This window comes from Tenrec ecaudatus, chromosome 5 (genome assembly GCF_050624435.1).
Source record: "Tenrec ecaudatus isolate mTenEca1 chromosome 5, mTenEca1.hap1, whole genome shotgun sequence".
NCBI classification, from domain to species: Eukaryota; Metazoa; Chordata; class Mammalia; order Afrosoricida; family Tenrecidae; genus Tenrec; species Tenrec ecaudatus.
Window position 1 is genome coordinate 148737786 of NC_134534.1, and position 21818 is coordinate 148759603.

The 21818-nt window shown below is 43.5% G+C and overlaps 1 protein-coding gene across 7 annotated transcripts in view; it reads left to right on the forward strand.

Annotated features, from left to right (window-relative positions):
• The window catches only part of PPARG (peroxisome proliferator activated receptor gamma), a 146511-nt gene that overhangs the window by 93236 nt on the left and 31457 nt on the right, over positions 1-21818 (forward strand). For 6 of the 7 annotated variants that reach the window (XM_075550043.1, XM_075550042.1, XM_075550040.1 and 3 more), the window contains 3 exons: positions 7844-8128; positions 9491-9660; positions 14512-14650. In XM_075550043.1, the coding sequence (XP_075406158.1) occupies positions 7846-8128; positions 9491-9660; positions 14512-14650 (592 nt within the window). In that variant the 5' untranslated portion in view covers positions 7844-7845. The remainder of the gene's footprint in view (positions 1-7843; positions 8129-9490; positions 9661-14511; positions 14651-21818) is intronic. The other variant, XM_075550045.1, reaches the window with a different exon arrangement.

A 21818-nucleotide genomic window follows, 5' to 3' on the forward strand; every position in this document is an offset into this window, starting at 1 on the left:
TTTGTCTTTCTAAATTACTGCTCAAGACTTCTTCCAGCAGAAAAGAAGAACTGAGCCCTCACACAGCCCTCTCCCCAGAACCCATTTCCCTTCAACTGCATCTTCAGGACTCAGTTACCTGTTGTTTTCAGGGGAGCTGGCAGCATACACTGGTCTATTTCCTGCCCTGTGTGCTCCCTGCCTTCCAGTGGACACCCTTTACAATCAGTCAGTCTGCTGGGTAATTCTTCTAGCCCTTAGTGATTGCTCATTTTGTAGTTTTGTGGTTCCCTTTCTCTGTATACTTCACTAGTTAATTCCCATATTCTGCCAGAGTAATTAAAACTCCAAACAAAGTAGTCAAATAAACCAAATCATCTTTCGCAGGTAATCCCACGGGGTGCTTCCTCCTGCTGCACATTCCCTCTCCACTACTCTTGGTTATTATTTAAGGACATTTTATCACTTCCCTCTGTATTGAGATACGTTGCTTCCGGGGTTCCCATTTTTTTCCTCTCTGTTTTTGGAGAACTCTGGGAAAGAGTTAAAGGGCAATGACTTTGAGACACTACTTTCTGGAAGGAGCCTGGTGGCGTGGTGGGCTATATGTCGGGCTGCTGGCCGCAAGGTCAGCGTTTTTGAAAGGTGATGCTTTCTGCTCCCTTGAAGCTTTGCAGCCTCGGCCACTGGACACCCCCTCACGGAAGGGCCGCGGGGAGGGGACGAGCCAGGCAGGTGCAGTGTAGCACCGATGAAACGTACAACTTTCCTCTAGTTCTTTAGTGCTTCCTCCCCACCCACTATCATGATCCCAATTCTACCTTACAAATCCACCTAGACCAGGGGATGTACACTGGTACAGATAGGAACTGGTAACACAGGGAATCCAGGATGGATGATCCCTTCAGGACCAGTGGTGAGAGTGGCAATACCAGGAAGTTGGAGGGAAGGCGGGGTGGAAAGGGGGAACCAATTACAAGGATCTATATATAACCGCCTCCCTGGAGGACAGACAGCAGAAAAGTGGGTGAAGGGAGACATTGGGCAGTGTGAGACATGACAACATAATAATAAGTTATAAATTATCAAGGGTTCATAAGGGAGGGGAGTGCAGGGAGAGAGGGGGGAAATGAGGAGCTGATACCAAGAGCTCAAGTAGAAAGGAAATATTTTGAGAAAGATGATGGCAACAAATGTGCTTAACACAATAAATGGATGGATGGATGGATGGATGGATGGATGGATGGATGGATGGATGGATGGATGGTGATAAGAGTTGTACGAGTCCCCAATAAAATGATTTTTTAAAAAGATTGACAGCCTCGGAAACCCACAGGGGCAGTTGACAATGAGTCAGAAACAACTCGATGGCAATGTTTTTGAAGCTTTTGTTTGTATTTCTGAACGTGCCTTTTTTCTGCTCTCATACTTGGCTGGTGGCTTGGTTACTTATACAATTCTGATTTAAGATATCGTGAAGGGAGACGTCGGATGGTGTAAGATATGACAAAATATTAATAATTTATAAATGATCAAGGGTTCATGAGGGAGAGGGGAGCGGGGAGGGAGGAGCAAAAATGAGGAGCTGATACCAAGGGCTCAAGTAGAAAGCAGATGTTTTGAGACTGATGAGGGAAACAAATGTACAGAAGTGCTTGACACAATGGATGGATGTAAGAATTGTGATAAGAGTTGTACAAGCCCCCGAGAAAATGATTTAAAATAAATATATACATATCGTTCCCGCTGACTGTCTCAGGTATTGCTCTGGTCATTCTCTGCCTCTCAGTGCCATTGGCAGCCCTGGTCCTTATATGGGACTGGATTGGGGGAGGAAGAAAGGGGACAGTCGGCTCTTTTGTTTGTTTACTTTTTCCCTGTCTAGAAGATTGACGGGTAGTCTCTATATAACACAGAGCACTGCTCTTTACTGGGATTTCATTCTGTGTAGTCTAAATAAGAAATCCTTTCTTTCACGGGCTTTGCTGTTACTTTTTTGACTAATTGGTCTTTCTACACCTTAATGCAAAGCTAGCTGAGGGATGAGCTCTTCGGGTACGTATAGAAAATGGCAAACACCAGAGGGTGATTAACTGTAATTTTCCATCTATACTGAAAATAGAAAGCAAAAAGAGAGTGGCAACTCCAATGTAACTATCATTGCATAAACGATTTTCCACCAAACATTGTATTTTTCCAATATCGTATACTACGTTTCCCTTCCCATTTGAATGTTCTCTTGAAGCATGAGTGTGTTGATCTGAGTAGGCCTGCAGTAAATCTATATTTTATCTTGCTTAATCCAGCATTGCCCAAATTTATTTGACTACAAAGTTTTTTTTAAAGATCATTGTTTTTAAAGGAACAGCACTAACATATATAAAACACAGTTGGGGGAAAGCGAGACAAGACCTAGACTTCTCAGGCTTCTTGAGAACTATTTAGCATCGGAACGAGTAGCCAGAGACACTGCGGACTCCTTTTCCAGAAGTCTTTAAAACAGGACATCTGTTCTAGGCGTAGTCCTGCTTGAACAATAGACTGCTGGTGTTTCTTCCTCTTCCTGTCCCCTAGTGGTAGCATGAAGGCTTTTAACCCACTTTTATATGACTCTAGGACTCAGGTAACTGACATTTTTAAAAACCAGTCCTACTGACTGTATTTATTGAGAATGCATAAGTGTTTGGTCTGTCATAAGTACTTTGCGTGTAACACCTAATTTAATCCTCACAGCAACTCTATGAAGTAGAGAATTATATTGCTCTTTTACAGACGAGAATAAGGTAGTATAAAGAAGTCACAAAACTGGCTAACAGTAAGGCAGGATTTGAACCCAGGCCAACAGACATCACTCTGGCTCTGAATCCTTCTTCACTGCTTAGTGTTTAGAAAAGCAACCCGAAAAAAGCAAGCAAACAAATCAATTGTATACGCCTGCATTTAGTTTATAAAAGTTCTCAGTGTATTCGCCTATTCAGTTCACCAAAATTCCATGTACCCTAGACTTATTGATTTATTCAGATTTTATTATTTTAGTTAGAAAAATATTCTCTTACAAACTCAATCCTCTGCATTTTCTTCTCTTACAATTCATCATCCAGTTAATGATTTTTTTTCCCAGTGGTAGAACGTGAGATTCCTCACCATACCCCTCCTACACAGCCATTGGAGGCTACAAAGGTTTCAGGAGAGCCTCCAGACTAAGATGGACTAGGAAGACAGGCCTGGTGGAATGAATACTTTCAAATCTCAGCCAATGAAAACCCTATGGAATGTAGCTTATCTTGTGCTCTCTTAAGAGACTTTTCTATGGAGTCAAATTGACAAAAGCAACTCCAAGGGTAGACGGGAACCCGAGGGGGCTGGTTGGTAGGGGAGGACCCCCTCTGAGAAGGAGGCCGAGAATGGAGGCGCAACTCAAAGAAGAGGATCGATGTCACCACAGACAGTGTGCACGTAGAAGCAGTTGAACTGGTGTGTGTGTGTGTGTGTGTGTGTGTGTGTGCTGCAACAACAACAAACATGCAATCCATTATTAACAGCAACAAAAGCCCTCTGGATCACAGCAGGCCACTGTCCACTGTAGGGTGGAAGATGGAGTTCCCCAGGTTGAAAGGTCTTCCGTGACCCCATGACTGACTACAATCATGGGCTCGAGCAGACCAGTGGGTGTGAGGACTGCACAGAACCCAGCGGTGTTTCATTCTGTTAGGGCTGGGCGCCCTTCCTCGGAGCCAATTCAGCGGCAGCGAACATCAGCCAAGATGCGTATGCGCACCATGACATTCAACCGAAACAAACTAGAAGCGATTGGAAATTGGCGATTAAATGATCTCTTTAAGATCGATTCCAAAAACACTGCTACGTTTTAGAGCACCTTCGAGAGACTTTTTCCCTGCCCATATTCCCATTCCCTGGATGCGCGTATTTCCATAAGAAGTCGTGTTTGTGAATTACCCTTCATAGCACAGGCCTAGCCCTCGGCGTCTGGAACACCACAGGTGTCCAGTGAACATTTGTTGTCATGAATGGCAGTTCAATAAAGACTCGGGAGATATTGGTTTTTCTAACTAGCGTTTAGATTAGAAAGTTAAGCAGGAAAGCTGTGGAGCTTGGTCTCCTCAGTTCATGAGCCAGCTATACCACACGGCCTCAGGTGTTCTTCGGGAGGAACCGTCGTCAATAGCTGTGCCTGTTTCTTCTTTCAGAACTGCGCATGTTGTTTCCGTTCTAGGCTGACTGTGAGGATTAAACGAGGTCCCGGGAGCCAGCAGAGATTGGTTCTTGTTCGTGGCTGTTGCGTTTCTTCTGACCAGGCAGCCCCATGAGTGTAAAGGGTTTTCAAAGCTGTGTGTGACCTTTCCAAGGTCATTGCCAGTCCTGTCTCTTGAGGTGCCTCTGGGTGGATTCGAACCATCCTCCTTGCACTAACATCAGACCCTTCACCATTGGTGCCACCCAGGGCCTCCCGGCAAAGAATGCGGGTTCCATGAATGTTAGCCAGTGCCGCTACCGAGACGAAACGTTTCCCCAAAGCTAGAATAATAGAAGCTTGTCTTGTCTCTTCTTAGCATAAAACGCCAAACAGTAAACAGAGTTGCAGTATGGATTGTAGAATTTCAAACCTCTTTGGACCCACCTCCACAGCCTCAAATAATGATTCGTATCCGATTAGTTATTTTTACATGAACTTGGTGGTATTTTTTGTTTGAAATGCTTTGTACCCTGAAAAGCCTGCTCGCTGAGTGAAGTCAAGTGAGTGACCAAAGGGCAAATGGTGTGTGAGCCCCCTTACATGAAATATCTAGACTCGGCGGATGCTGAGAGGCCAGACTCTCTGAGCAGGTCCCCGGGGCAGGAGAACCAGTGAATGTTTAGGAAGCAGTGAATGTCGGTCTGGTAGAAGTGATGACATTGTGGCATTGGGTATAGGCAATGGTGACACAGTGTTATTTGTGCCGTCACTGTCACTTCACTATCTATATAAAAATGTGAGATTGGTAAATGTTGTGTTAAGTATATTTTGCCACCATTTTTTAAAAAATACCACTCATAGAGCATCAAGCCAAACTTCAAAGTCCTCCTCCCAAGATCTGCCTGCAGACTTTTGCCTGCTTGAAACACACTACACGTTGTGAAATTGATGGGTATGCCCTGATGCACCCACCTCAGTGTCAGGCAGCTGGCAAGCTAAGGCGCTGTCAGTGATTCCTGAGAGGGGCTGTTGTCCTCGCAAATATTTTGTTCATTTGTTCTTTCACGGGCAATTGCACGGAGTAACAAAAAACACCTACTCGACTTACAGTTTGGCAGAAACGGTAGCTTATGTTTTCTAGAAACAAAATTAGAAGCAGGCTCCCTGGACCAAAGTCAAAATAATATAAACCACGATGCCCCTCGGCAAGTAAGGGGGAGAATATTGTGTAGGTCAAGGCGTCCTGGAAGAAGAGAAGAGGAGGGGGGGGGCGGTGTACTCAGGCACTGTGTCATAGAGATGGAGAGGCGAGCTGATTTTCTCTCTCATTTTGTCCTTTTTAATCAGAAAGGGAAAATGAGTATCTTGTAGGACTCCAACCTTTCTATAATCAGTAGAAGTGGAAAACTGAGTTGTCAGAGAAAGGACTTCTAGCTTCCATTGTTTTTTATTTATAATATTGAGGATGACCATCTTTTCTGCAGTGCCTGAAGTCATAGCTCAGTTAAGCCATTTAGAACATGTCTTTTTGTTTCTCAGCAGAATGAAAACACATTCTCTATAAACTATGAAAATCCAATGGGTAACTATGGAGTGAACAGAAAAATGTGCATAAGAACTACAGAGGAAACAGACCCCAAAAATAAAGCATTGGCCATTTCTTGATGTCACTGAGAACCCAGGATGACCTCTAAGCTGTCACGGAGTACGCATTCCTCTTTTGGTGTGCAGTGTTTACACTGTAACACAGACAGCTTCCGATGGCTTGGGTGCCTATTTATATAGATGTTTAGACATGGGGACCCAAACGTCCCTGTTTCGCCCCCTGGACACCGCTGGAGCACGTTCACAAGGGCTTTCAAGACACATTGTTTCCCTTAACAAAGGCCACCACTGACATCTCTGATCTCACTCAAAAGTTCGCTTTTAGGGAGAGGTTCCTTAGCTCTCTCTTCCCGCTGAAAAAAAAGCAAGAGAGTCACTGCCAGACCTGTCTAAGACAATAGTTCTTTCTCCATAAACCTTTTTCATGAATGAGAGACTAAAGAGAGGACCTATCCGAGTCCACCTTGTGTTTGAATCCTCCTAACTGTGGGCGCTTGTGAAAGTCACTTCACCTCTCTCTTTCCAGCTTCCTTCTCCATGCAGTGAGGATAGTATCTCAGGAATTTTGTGTCTGGTACATAGGAGGTACTCAATAAATATTAGTCTATTTTGTACCTTTTCTCGCTTTTCTGGTTAAAATTTTATAGCCATCAGCAAAAGGAATTTAGCCATCCATTCATTTAATATTTACTAAATGAATCTTGAATGACCACCTACTATGAGCCACACCCTCGGTTAGATAGTGGGCCTATGACTGTGAACAAGACAGAGGTGCGGATTCCAGGAGCCCCTGTGGTTTATGAGCAATGCATGTCTTTCATTCCAAAGTCAGTAATCCTGAATCACACAGCTCTCCACGAATGACCTTAACAATGACTAAGCACTCTAGTGACTGCTGTTTGGGCACCGCTTTTGAATAGTGGACCCGTTTCAGGGAAACCCAGGTCAGAAGGTTTAAAGTCTGCTTGTTCCAGTGTGATATAGTCTTCATTCAGCACTTAGACCCAGACCCGTCACAGCAGCATTTGTCATCAGAGGGAGGCAATTTATGACACGAGTTGTTCTGTGTGTTTTGTTTTTATTTGGGGGTGCTCTAGAATTAATGTTGGGTTGAGTCCCACGTTGAACATTTCCCCCATTAAAAGCAAATGTTTCTATGAATCTCCAGCCTCATTGTCATCAATATTAGGAAAGCTTCTTCTTCTTTAATAGGATGAATACCTACATTTTGAAAAATAGAAATTTGAGTAACTTTTCAGGGACCTTCACATTTTTTAAAGACTCATTTTAGTATCACTTTAAAATTATTTTATGGAGCAGTTCAAGAATTAATTTATTTACTTAGACTTAGTACACACCCAACATTTCTATTATGGAAAAAAAGCATTATGAACATAAATGGAGTAACAAGATCTTCATTTTAAGGAGAAAAGGTATTTTTGAGATCTATTTTCAGAAAAATCATATACAGACTCATTGATGATCTGTAGAAGACAATGAGAGGAAGGCTGTTTACGAGGCATTTAAAGTAAAAGCACTATATACATCTGAGGATCTTTTCTATAGTTTTATATGCATCTGTCCTAATATCAGCACTGACTCATAGCAACCCCCTGTGGGTTTATGAGAATGTAACTTTTTTTCTCTCTTTTTTTTTAAACATTTTTATTGGCACCTAATCCACATATCATACAATTAGACAGTTAGAATGTAACTTTATGAGAGTAGAAAGCCCAGTCTATCTCCTGAGGAGTTGCTGGTGGTTTTGAACTGCCGACCAAGGGGATCACAGCTCAACCCGAACCACTACACCCCCAGGGCTCCCTGTACTAATAGCCACATTAGTAAATTAGTACACCACTTTTCGATAGTGAACTGACGTCAGTTAAACCAAGTCAGGTGTGATCGTAGCCAGGTAAGGAGTGACTGCCTTCGTCTAGTGCAGCAACCTAGACGCCACCACGAGGGTGGCGATGCTCGTGAGCTCAGTCGCTTCACCAAGGACTCTCCGTTCTTGGTTTCCGTGGCATCAGACCACTCAGACTCTTCTTGTTCCCCTCTCAGGAATGACCATGGTTGACACCGAGATGCCCTTCTGGCCCACCAACTTCGGCATCAGCTCCGTGGATCTCTCTGTAATGGATGACCACTCCCACTCCTTCGACATCAAGCCATTCACCACTGTGGATTTCTCCAGCATCTCTGCTCCGCACTATGAAGACATCCCCTTTGCGAGAGCCGACCCGATGGCGGCTGACTACAAGTATGACCTGAAGCTCCAAGACTACCAAAGTATGCTGTTTAGTTCCCCTTCTCAGATGCCTAAGCCTGGAATTACACAACCTCTGGGTAATTCTGGAATATTCACTTATTCCTTTATCTTTCCACGAAATAATACACCTTTGCTATATTTCAAACAGGAAGCTGATGTGTAAATGCCTCAGATCTTTCTTTTCCTCCCTCACCCCTTCTCTCTCTCCCCCTTCCCTCTTCTCCTCCCCTCCCTCTCTCCTACCCATCCTTCCTTCCAAGAAGCATTTTCTAGCAAGATTACATTGCCAGTTGTGTTCCAAGCTAAGGGTCTGTTATCCAAACTTTGAATTCTCTTGGCCACTTAGAAGGTAGTAGCAGTTCCAGTTACCTTCTGTAACTTATCAGAGCCAAATTATTATCACTGAAATCCAATTTTCCTCACCTTGCAGTTTGCGAAGTTTATATGGAAGCCTGTTTTTCAGCGCAAATATAAATTTTGTCATTACAGGCTATTGATAAATCTGTATTTCATTGACCAAATTCACACTAAAACAGCAGGCCACAAAAAAAAAAAACTAAAACTGCACATTTCAAGATAAAATTTATTTCTGTGATGCTGCTCCCTTGCTTTTTATCTCCTTGTGTAGCGAGAGCTCCTTTTCTAACTACCACTAGGTAATTGGCAACAATTACATCACAACAAGAACTTGCTGTATTTCTAGTTTTTGTTGTTGTTATTGTTTTAGAGAAATAATATACTTGGTTATATTTATCTCTGTGCTTTTCACTTAGAACTTAATATCGACATTTACTAGGCTAGATCCTTCCCAGTAGACAGGTCATAAATGCTTCCATGAGCTTTTGCACGCTTCCTCAAAGATCACTCCACAAACCACGGCTGACTCAAGCCCATGTAAACTGTTCTCCTCACTTTCCCTGGCCCTTCGGGTGACACAGACCATTGTCCTTGCACAGCAAAGGTGGCAAGAATGGTCTAAAGATGCTTCAAAGATGCAACGCTTAAATGAAGGCATCTGGTTTAACGTTTGGGATGAACACCAAACACAGTATTACATAGCAAAAGAAACCGATTCCCTCCGGCTTGATACGTTCCGCATATTGTCTGGGTGAGCTCTAGTGTGCCAGGGAATGGACGGTGTCTAGAACCACCGGCTTAATTCCCTCCCCTGTTTTATTTTTGCAGGTGAGACTCAGAGATGTTGGGACTTGCCTGCGATCACAAAGCCTACTCTTACCTGACTTAACTCTAGTGGGTTTTGTTTTGGTTTGGGTGTGTGTGTGTGGTTGGGTTTTGTTTTGTTTTTTATTTCATTTCATGGTGCTGCTACATGTAAATCACAAAAATGTGGCCATGCGGTGCGCCAGGGGACTTGCCCTACTGTCTGTCAAGCATTGTTTCCCTGTGATAACTCTCTGCTCCCGTGTTTCTGTGCACAGGTGCCATCAAAGTGGAGCCTGCCTCCCCGCCTTACTATTCCGAAAAGACCCAGCTCTACAGCAAGACCCACGAAGAGCCCTCGAGCTCGCTCATGGCCATTGAATGTCGTGTGTGTGGAGATAAAGCCTCGGGCTTCCACTATGGCGTTCATGCTTGCGAAGGGTGCAAGGTAAAAAAAAAAAAACCAAAAAAAAACCCTGCCTTTAAAACAATGTTGCTGAAAAAAATGTATCAATTTATGACTTCTTTCCACTTACAAACATGAGAAGTTAAGATAAAATCGCCAAACGTTTGTGGGTTGGGGGCAGAACTCATTCTGAAGTGATAGGGCATTGGGCATCCTAAGAAACCGGGTCGGAGCAGGGCAGGGCTAGCGGACTTGCTCTTCCCCTTGGGGAATGGGGGATCTTCAGCCCTTTAATCTTGCAGATTTTTTAAAAGTCACTTGATCGAGGTTTCATCGCAAGGTAGCCTGCCACCAAAAAACGAATTTCCTGGATCTGCCAGTCATTCTCGCCCCGACTGTAGCACTATCCCGTGGAATAGTTTGTGTATGTAAGCCTCAGCAGACTTGATGCACCCAGATACACGCACCTGTACCGTCAGGGGGCTTCAAAAGGTTCGTGGAAAAGGCGATGAGAAGATGATGGCATTTTGTCGTGAATCTTCTGAGGGATGTATCGAATCGATCGCTCTATTTCACTATCATCCTTCTCGGCTGTTACCTGGAAGGCTGGCAGTTCAAATCGAGACAGATAGGGGATTCACAGGAGAAAGTTCTAGCAATCCTCTCAGTAAAGATTACAGCTAAGGAAGCCCTCTAAGGCACTTCCACTCAGTCTCAGGAGGTTACTGTGAGCTGACATCAACACTGCAGTCATAACATTGAGTCACTTAAAAAAAGCAACAATTGATCCTGGCTCATGGGGACATCAGGTTGTATCAGGGTAGCTAGGATTCCATGGGTCTTCGATGCCTGAAGTTTCAGAAATAGTCATCAGGTCTTCCTCCGTCCTTCCAAGGGGCTTCCGGGTAGACTCGGGCCTCCAGCTTGCCAGTTAGCATGAGTGTGTGTTAACCCTTTGCACTAGCCAGGGACTTCACGGTCACTTTAGATGTAAAATTAAATGAAGGATTAGAGCGACTTGCCCAAGGCCATTCAGTATTAGTAAACAACAGATCTAGGACTAGACAGCTATCTCGTGGTTTCTATGCTAGGCTCGGTGCTTTCTTATTCCAACATCAATCATGGCCATGAATCATGGGTGACGCTTTGGAAGGGAGAATCTGTTTGTCCTCCTTTCTTTGTGAAAACTGCTATCTCTTGGAAAGGTCAGATACTTAGTAATATTCTGTCCTATTTTTAAGGTGCTAATCCATTCACATTTTAATAAATTATCTTTCAAGACAGTTCACTGTGTTATCCTCAGTGAATAAAATAGTTTTTCATTGACTCTGGAGCTCTGGTAGCATAGGGAACTGCTAAGTGAAAGGTCATCAGTTCGAACCCAACAGCAGTTCCACAGGAAAAAAATGAGACTATCTACTTCCGTAAAGATTTAAAATCTTGGAAACCCAAAAGGGCATCTCTGCTCTGTCCAGTCGGGTCACACTATGAGTCAAAATCAACTTGATAGTGAGTTTTTTTAATTTGCTCCATAACCCAGGGCATAGAGTCAATGGTTAATAGGTATACAGTACTTATATAGAATACGAAGTCACTTAATTACCTTACGTAGTACTTATATAGTACTTATATAGTAAGAAGTCACTTAATTCTCAATGGGATTTTCATTCAAAATAAATATGCAGAATAGCAGTTAGGTAGTAGTTAGGACATCCGAATTCTTTACTTTAGCTTTCTCACCAACTAACTGTATGGCAAGGACCCCTGATGTGCCTTTTTATTAAAAAAGAAGATGAAGCCTTTGCTTTCTCACAGAAGAATGTGAAGGCCTTAGAGTAAATAAATACGTAAAACCATTTCCTGAGATGACAGCTGATCCTCCTCCTCACACCAATGCACAGACTTTGCAGTAACCAGAGGAGTCCGTCACTGACATCGCTCCTGGTTTGATGCACCCTGATATAAGAAAGTAGACCGTTGTTAAAGGGGTTCTCCCTAATATAAAGAAAGTTTGGAGACTCCCACTTCCTTCTATAAAACAAGAACGTAATTGGTTGTCCTGAAGGTAATGTTTGAAAAGAAAGAGAGCGAGATACAGTTATAGGTGCTGGAGTCTATATATATTCCTTTACATTGTTTACATATGGAACATAAATTATATTCATAATAATTATTGAAAGACCTTGGATTTTCAGGGAAAATGGGAATACACTTTTGAAAGATACCATATGTGTCAAACCGAAAGGATTTAAACAATTTTCTTATTGTCAACCACTAGTAAATAATTTTGAAAAGTGAGTATCAGAAAAGCAGCCAACTATATTACAAGCAAATATATTAAAAGCAGCCAGATCTATTACAACACATATATGATTACCATGGCAAAAATCAAAACAAGATTTCTCACCAATAGTCCTGTGCATTATCTTTCAATTGACGCGTGAAGAAAAATATTTTTCCCAAGTGTTCCCAGAATCCTTTGAGAATTAAAAGAAGCCTCAACTTCCAGCATACAAAGGACTTATTTTCTGAGACATTGCTGATCTCCCCAGAGTCAGAGAAACTCTAAAAAAAAAAAACTTTAAAAAAATCCCCACACCAATAGTTAAGAAGCCACCCAGGGCCTGAGCTGTGATCTGCAAACTGACTTTAAGGAGTAGGATTTCTCCCATGACCAAGGCTCATGGAAGTACTAAGGGGCATTATTGCCCATTGACAGGTACCTAAGAAGTATTAAGAGTGGCCACTGTGAGGGAATTGAGGCTGGCCTTCTCAAGCACGACTGAGATTGCCGAAAGTTACTTGTGACCTTGGCTTTCAGTAGAATCAGATGTAGACTCTCCAGAGGAAAGAATTCACTTTAGACCCTGTAGGATCCCTGCAGTTCAAGATTAAGCAATAAGCTCAAAATAAAATATCAGTAAGGACCTAAGAAGGCAAGTCACTTTGAATGGCGCTCACTAGAAACAAAGCAACCCCATTTCGACTCCCCACTCCTACCTAAGGAAAGCAGGTTTGGGTGGGGGAGGGAAGCCGGGGCACCTGGTACTGAATAGAGAACCCGCTAGCCTTCCCTAAGGAGAAAGAGGAGGCTGTCTTCTTAATGATTTACAGCCTCGGAAACCTTAGACAGCAATTCTGCCCTGTGCCGTAGGGTCAGAGTTTATAGCAGCGGAACACCGTCAGAAAATGAAGAAATAGAAGTAATCTAAAAAGTGTGTGGTCAATTAGAAAGTAGCAGGTGTCTCTGGAAGAAAGGAAAACTAGGAGTATCAGGGGCGCGCACCACCACAGGGTGTTACAGAGAGCACTGAAGTCCCGCGGGGAAAGGTGAGCGCTGAGCCAACACCTACCTGAAGGCGCTGAAGGAAAGAGGAAAGTGCTACTGAAGAGAAAGGGTCCCAAGGGCGGGAGGCAGAAGCCAAGGATGACTCGGAGGATGGGCCTGGAGGAACTGGGAGGGTGGTGTGGAACTCAGGAGCTTCTTCTGGGGGCCATGGAGGCTTTGAGATGTCTATTACATTTCCGAGGAGTGTCAAGTAGGCAGCAGGCACGCTTGTCTCGAGTTCAGAATAGGAGTCTGGAGAACCTCAACATATGTCCATGAAGAACTGGTCCCTTTGAGTGCGTTTGGACCCCAGCGAGACGAGCTAAATTTGGAAGAATTATGAATGGAGTTCCATGAAGGTGGACCCAATAGAAATGAAATGAAATAACGGCAAAAATGGAGTAAGAAAAACAAATGTCTGATCAGAAATTTCTCTTCAGTTCTTTCCAAAAGGTACTAACATGACAGAATTCCATCAGCCTCAAATTGACACACTTGCCATTTTGTGATAGCAATTTCCTGTGAACATACCGTATATACTCGTGTATAAGCCGAGTTTTTCAGCACAAAAAAATGTCCTGAAAAACTGGAGTTTGGCTTATACACAGGTCGGGGGTACTCCAGCAAGGTGTAGCATCTCGCGGGTGATTGCCGTTCCTCTGCTGTTCATTCAAAGCCCAACTGACACTGCAGGGCTTTGAATGTTTGTTTACTCACATCTAACCAATCAGAGCCGTCCTATGACGTGGACGGCTCCAATTCACAGAAGCACCTGTAGTGATTCACTTACGCCGGCAGCTGAACCGGTAAGGATGTGTCTGGCTGCGCTCCGCCTCTCCCCTCTGGTCTCTGTGTTAATTCACATCCTGCATTTCCCACCCTAGGCTTATACTCGAGTCAATCAGTTTTTCTGGTTTCGCAGGTAATAATTAGGGACCTCGGCTTATACTCGGGTCGGCTTATATTCAAGTATATACGGTATATATTATTTCTCATGTGATTTCTTATTATCTCTTTTTGTTCATCGGCTATCATGGTTTCAGGGCACTATTCCGATTGCAGAAATAAAGGAAACAAATCCTGCAGGAAATTAGGCAATGTTGAGAATTCCAAACGATTATCCACATGTGGATTTTTATTGGCCCTGATTGTGGTTTTGAATGAAATGATTATATCTTTGCCAAACTGCTTAGCACAACTGCAAAGACTGGGGCACGCCGTTGGAACAAGTTGCAGAGAGGCTGAACTGATTACATGGTGTTTTATTTGCATGACATTAAATCCAGAGCACTCTGTCGAGCATGCCGAAAACCAAATATTGAGCCAAGATACACTAGATGGCATCAGTTGGATGTGGTCAGTGTCTAAAGGACACTGGAGACCTTCTAATCCTTTATCGAATGTCAAAAGAGATTCGAGTGGCAGAGAGGTAAAGTGACCTGTTTCCGGTCACCAGCTGTGGAACTGTGTCACGGACTTCCCTCTTCCCAGGCCAGTGTTCCTGTAGCCACATGTTGCCATATGTGCCTGCCACCAAGCCTTCAGATCTGCTTCTTCTTTTTCAGGGCTTCTTCCGAAGGACAATCCGATTGAAACTTATTTATGACAGATGTGACCTCAACTGTCGGATCCACAAAAAAAGTAGAAATAAATGCCAGTACTGTCGGTTTCAGAAATGTCTTGCTGTGGGGATGTCTCATAATGGTAAGTGAACACTTATCCCCTTAGAGTCTTTATTATGCTCACTACAGCTGCCAGATCCGTGTGGGAAAGTGTGTCCACTGTCCCCACCGAATGCCAGACTTCAGAATACTGTGCGCTGGTAAGATCTTTCTCAAGTAGGACATTCATTTTGAACATTCAATGCTGAATCCTCTATCTTTGGTTCAATGTCAGAAGAGCAGACTAAACATGTCCGGGTTTAAGGAAACAGCCGAGCATTTTAAAACAAATACGATAACAATTGTGGTTGATTTTTTTTAAGTTGCTTGAATAAGATTAAAAACAGAATGTCACTTTCCTTGTGTACATCGGTAATTACTTGCAACTTTAAAGTTAAGAAAATCCTGCTGTGGGACTTTTCAGCGGCTTAGCAGACCTTAGATTTATTTATTTACTGGATTCTCAAGATGGTACACACAGTTAAAATGCTCAAGTGCTCACAGGAAAGTTGGAAATTAGAGTCTACCCAGAGGTGCCATGGAAGAAAAGCCTGGTGATCTACTTCTGACAAACCAACCACTCGTGGAGTACAGTTTTGTTGCAGTACACATGGGGACACCAAGCATCGGGACTGACTCAAGGGCAAGTGGCTTAAAGTCTGCTGTGGTTTTTGTTTTGTTTTCATTTGGTTTGAGTTGGGCATTTTGTTGTTGTTGGTGGTGGTGGTGGTTTGGTTTCCTTTTTTCTCTGTGCAAAGATGAGTGTAGCACTGTCCTTGGCTTCAAGAATCGAGAAGACTTGTGGAAGGGATAGGCCAATCTTTAAAAGTTCCACCCAGCTTCAGGGCCTATAGAAATGGTTGAGAAGAGAGCTTTCTGCTTTGTAAACCTGTACCGCAAATCAGGAGAGACCAATCCTTGGGAAAGGATATCATGCATGGTAAAGTATGAGAGCAGCAAAAAGTGGAAGGCTCTGGGCCAGATGGGTTGGCGTAGTGCTGCAGCAATTAGCTCCTACATGAAAGCGATTGTGAGGACTGGGCAGGGTTTTGTTCTGTTAGGCGTAGGGTCGCTATGAGTCGGACATGGCTCAAAAATGGCACCGAGCAATAAATACAACATCAAGTTTATGATTCTGGGTACTGACTTAGGGCAATATTTTGAAGCCCTAAGGGGACCCATGTGCTTTATGAATAGCACTAACTCACTAAAATCGTGGAAGATTTTTGTTAAGTATTAGATCTTTTAAAAATTACTATGGACTCAAATATAAAATGGCTAATTGATTGAATCAAGTCCAATGTTCCATTATGTTTTAAATAATATTTGTCTTTGCCTCAATTCTTTCAAATTGATCTGCTAAGAAGACAATATTTGAAGCCGCTCATCATCAATTCAAGGCTCTAAGCATCTGTTAAAATCACATTTTTCTTCCATCATGCAGATGGGTAATGTTCATGATGGAGACCATCATGCTATTTAGGGATCATGGGCTGAGTGACACCCTACTCCTATGAAATAGTTTACAAAATCATATTTGTATCAATAATATTTCTTAAAAGTCAAGGGAATGGTCAATCCAAAATTAAGAATAAGGGTTACATTGCCCTAGGAGGGTGGCCTGGAGCAGGAGCTGGAAAAGGTAAGATTCCATAACTGAACGCAAGTTGATAGTCAGTTTCTCTAGAGCAAGAATGTACTTTGAAAAAGCTATCACTGATACTAGACAGAATTGAAATTTGGTCCAACTTTCTTCACCAATTGCCTATTTTTGCTGTGTAGCGATATACAACTGTCACTAGTTGTGAACGAATTTGCTGGTTTAATCCCATCAATTTCCATTTTATTTTAGGCCTCATAAAACATAACACCACATTGTAAAGTCAAGAGTTATATTTCAGGTGATACAATCAAGTTGTAATAAAACATTTTATCTTTCATGAAGAAATGGTTGACTTTAAAGTCATTAGCACTGAGACAGACTCAGAAAACATGCTCTTTCCATTCTTAATGCTAGTTGACTTTTTCCTATTAAAATATGTCATTTTACACATTTATAGAAAACACATCTCCTTTTACTTCTAGGCAAACACTATCAAGCCCAAATTCTGTATACTGACAACATTGTCTCCCAAGAAAAGTCCAAGGAAAATGATCATACACTGGACAGTGGGGTCATCGTGTCATTTCACGTGACAACTAACTTTTCTACTTAGAAGAGCAGTTTCCATCGGGAGCCTCCAGTAAATGCTGGCAAGGGCAAGAAGTTGGAATTAAATTTAAGACCGTTAAAGACAAGCAATGCTACCCTTAGATAACTGTCCGCATGACTGAGGAAATCACTTCTCAGAGTTTTGTTTTGTTTTTCATCAAAATATGCCCACAGAAAAGAAAACATTGGTACACAAGGAACACACCAAATGGCTGTGTGTTTTCCATTCGTAGGCTTTTAATTAACATTTTATATGAATAGATCTCGATACACCATATCCCACCAAATTAGCCAAAGAAACTTGTAGAGTGGTATCACAAAATCTGCACCTAGCTGCCTTCACTGTTCATAAGGAAAAAATAAAATCCCTCAAAGTAAGCTTATTCTATTCTGTGTTACTTTTACTTCTGCTCTTTGGTCTCTGTTTAGCCCAGTGGTTCTCAACCGTCCTCGTGTGGCAACCCTTTCGTACAGTTCCTCATGTGGTGGTGACCCCCCCGCCCCACCAATCATAACATTATTTTCATTGCTACTTCATCACTGTCATTTTGCTACTGCTATGAATCGGGCCACCCCTGTGAAAGGGTTGTTTGACCCCCAAAGGGGTTGTGACCCACAGTTTCAGAACCGCTGGTTTAGCCTGTTCGGTGCTTTTGGCTTCCCCTTTAGCTGCCCGCTGACAGCTTTCACGGAGGTTTGTGAACTTTCAAGGAGCCCTTGGGTGCAAGGGAATATTGATTGAAACTCACTAACACTGGTGATCTGATTAACTCCCGAATCCAATGATTCTGTATCAATCAAGCAACCTAACGCACTGAATTTTTCACTTTCCAACCAGCTTTTGTGGACCTCACAGATGTCACACTCTTCCCAACGGTCTAAATGTCTGGCATCCTGCAGTTGCCTGTGCTTAACATTTTTGTCCTGTTTTTCTGGTGACACAAAAGTCTGGTGGAAACCCCTGAATCACATTTTCTTTGGTGATCAGATAGCATTGTATCTCAGTATCCTTGTCCCAAGCACTCTGGAATGAAGAAAGTATAAATGCATGTTAGTCTATGGACAGTTGAACCTCTGCAGGTGGGGCTTTCATTTTGACTGTGACCCAGCAAAAAGCTCACGGGGGAAGATAACTGTGGAGCTCATCCAGTCAGAAACCCATCTCCCCAATGCCTGCTTTGTCGTGTGGGTAGCAAAGGCGGTGGGCAGCGTAGTATTGGGCAGTGCCTGAGATGACTGTTGTGCTTTTACTATTCTTCTTAAGTTATTCTATTGTGGGGAGAGTAAACTCGGAAACCAAACTCGCTGCCAACGAGGCGATGCCCACTCGTAGTGACCCTGTATCACCGGGTAGAACTGCCCCTGTGAGTGTCTGAGACACAACTTTTTACAGGAATAGAAAGCCTCGTCTTTTCTCCAGCAGAGTGGCTACTGGTTTGGAACTGCTGACCTCAAGATGAGCAGCTCAACACATAACCACTACACACCAGGGCTCTTGGTGGTGAATACACATGTAACAAAGCATTGGCTGATTCAAGCATGTTACAGGTGCCGTTTGATGGCATTGATTTAATGGCATGATTCATAGCATGTCCTTTGCCAAATGCTTCCGCCACCATTAACAGAAGGAGCCCAGTGACCCCTAAACAGTGACCTCCCCACTCGCTGCTTCCCATCCTCGGTAACCAGTAAGAAACTGTGGTCTCTGCTCGTTTGCCTGTACCTATTTCACCCGGCACAATGTTTTCAAGGTTCCTTCACGCTGTTGCCTGTGCCAGGACGTCATTTCTTTTTATGGCCGAGGACTAGTCTGATGTGCTAGGTTTTATTTCTCTTTTATGATCAAGATAAACACACATTACAGTTATTATGGTCACTTACTCTCCCATTATTTCTAGACCGTGGGTCCATTCTGCTGACTGCTCAAGTCTCCCTGAGTCATTCCGAGCACAATCAATCCCATGCCCTGTCTAGACACAGCCTTGAGGAGAAAGCTCAAAGGGAAGGCAGATTAGAAATAGAGGCTGCATTTCCTAGGCCGCCTAGGGGTGCCTCGAACTTGCAGAGACATAGACCATCAGGACATCAGCTACCTGGTTTCCATTCTGAGCACGTGAAGTGGCAGCTCCAGACCTTGATAAAAGATACGTTCACTGGTCAGTGCCTCTCCAGCCAAATAGATACTCACATTTTCTTCTTCTTTTTTTTTTTTAAGTCTTAACAGCTCCTTTTTGTTTTTAAGTTCTGGGGCCAAAGTCCTGGATATGAATTATATTTTTAAAGATATCCTCTTTTCTTTAAAAAAAATTGTCATTAAGAATTTTGACAAGTGAATGTTTCGTATTCTGGGGCTGCTTTTCATGTATAAATCAACTATTAAGATAAGAAGTTTGGGCTAAGCGTATCGCTAAAAAAATAATCTGAAATAGAGAGGAATTGAGGAGCCCAGGTGGCTCATCCACTAAGCAGGCGTCTATTAGGGGTGAGGGGGTGTCCAGGGAGAGTCTGACTGAGAAATAAATTGAAATTCTCTTTCCTTTTCTGTCTCTTGTGTGGTATAAAGGAAAAGTTGCCAAAATGTTAAATAGCAGCAAGGGTACCAAAGTAAAACAAAAACTGTCATGGCAGCTCTGTAACTCCTACCCTCCTGACCCTCACAGCTGTCTGGAATCAAGCCCCAGCTTTCTGCTCCCCGAGCCCTGTTCCACTTACGTCACGCACACTGTAGGCTTTCTGTGCTGGGGAATGCCGCATGCCTCCAAACCTTTGGGCCTCGGTTTATCGTGTCCTTCGTTCCTTGTCAAACTCCTACCCAGTACGCAGTGCCCAGCGCAGACGGCGGGGGTTCCCCTCTGATGCATTTTATCTCCTTTCCTGTGACACCTCTTCTGCCTGGAGAAGCCGGGGAGCGGGCAGATAACCCTGTCCCCGCCACATCCCCACAGAGCAAGACTACGAAACAGGAGAAATTAGAAAGGCAAACCACCAAAGTCACAGCAATAAATGAGAAAACCAGCAGGAAGTCAGCCATTTGAAAGGTAGAGAAAAATGCAACTGAGAGACCCACATTCTAGAGCTCTGGTGCCTGAGGGAGCAGTCTTGTAGGCGAAGGCAGTGCAGGGCCAGTCAATACCAGTGACAGCGTCCCGCGTGTCACAGTAGGACGTGCCCCATGGGGCTCAGAGTGGCTGACTTTGTTAGAAAAGGTCACCAGGACTTTCTTCTGAGGCACCTCTGGATGGACTAGAACCGCCAACGTTTTGTTGAGCAGCCGAGCAAAGTGAGCAAAGCCATTGCTACCACCTAGACACTCCAGGAATCTCTTGGGAGGGGACAAATAGGTCCAGAGGACAGAAACAGAAGAGGAGTCAATTTAGAGGAAGCAATTAAGAGTTTGGTTTTAAGCTGCACTTGAGGTGCATCTCGGTGTAGAGAAATGGAGGGAGCCGCGAAAAGGAGGGTACAAAATTCAGAGAGGAAGACAGGCGGCAGCACAGAGGAACAGCGGAGCACCGGCGCTGGCAGAGATGGGAGTATCTCAGTCAGAACGCTCGGAGGAGCAGGAACACGGGATCCCGGATGAACATGAACGTGAGAAGGTGCAGCTGGTCGGTGTTGAACCTAAAGAGCTCAGGTGGAAGGAGAGCTTAGAAGAGGCCCCGAGATCTAGCTGTAAGGAAACACGGAGGGACGGTGACGAATGAAGCTTCGGTCAGTGTTAATGCACCGAGAAGTAATAGGAAGTGAGAGGTGCGGGCACGAGGCTGCCGACTCTTTCAATACAAGCGGTGGAGGAAGCGAAACTAGCCGGAAGGGCTCGGAACCTTGAGCGCGTGTGTAGTTGGGAGAGGTACAGGAGGGAACAGTTGTGTGAACCAGCCGTCCTTCATGCCATCTGTCTTTCCCCCGTTTATCATTAGTAAAAGGTACAACGTTGCAGCACATAATTTGCCGGTGTTCTTCTCAGACGGTCCCTCACGGCTGTTCAATGTTATCATTTCTGGTTCAAAGCAGTGCCCTGTAGCAGTCGACTATGGAAACTGGCATCTGCCAAAACCAGCTCTTGATGGAATCCTCAGAATGGAATCCCTTCACATGTCAGGGACTAGCTGTACTGTTTATTTTCATTCTCCCCTGCTCGACCTGTCCTTCCTGTCTGTCGAGGACAATGTCTTGTGACCAAACAGGTGTTCGAAGAGTTCATTACACGGCATCAGGGAGGAGTGCAGGACTCAGGAATTGAGTGGGAAGGTGATCTAATGCCGCTTACTCATCTCCACTCTGGAAAGAGCCCTGAGCACATGTCTAAATGCCCTGTAGGAATTGTCTTTTAAAAGTGGCCCCTACATCAAATAGTTTAATGCTGATGCCAAGGTTGCTTCTTGGTTTTGCTTTAAGGGGATAATAAGAGTTAGTTATTAGATTGGTAAATCCTGCAAAACTTCAAGTTGCATTCATTTTTTCTTCAAGAAATAAATAGAAAAACATAGCTTATTGGCAACCGCTATCTACAATGCAACAGTTTTTGTTTGCGTAAGTCTTCTTACATGATAAGGTGTTATAAAATAAACACTGGAATGCAAAGTTTGGATCATGACATAGAGTGTTACTGATGGCCAAAAGTCTACGATGGTTATAAACTGAAGCAAAAAAATGGTGATAAGACTCAATTTATTTCATTTTCTATTGATTTATTATTTTTTAAATCTGTCATAATTAACCTTTGCAATGAAGTGCCATCTGATTTTTATGCTCCTACAAGTAGGTAAAGGGGTCCTGGCAGCACAGTGGGTTATGCACTGGGCTGCTTGCTAATCACAGGTTCCGTTCGAAACCACCAGCTCCCTTGCTGGAGGAAGATGAGACTAGGTGGTCTCACAAAGAGGAAGGCCGTTCCACTCCAGTCTGCAGGTTCCCTAGGAGACGCAAGCCAGTCGATGGCAGTGAGTTTAGAGTTTATTTACAGTTAGGTAGATGTTGTTATTATTACTATTTTTAA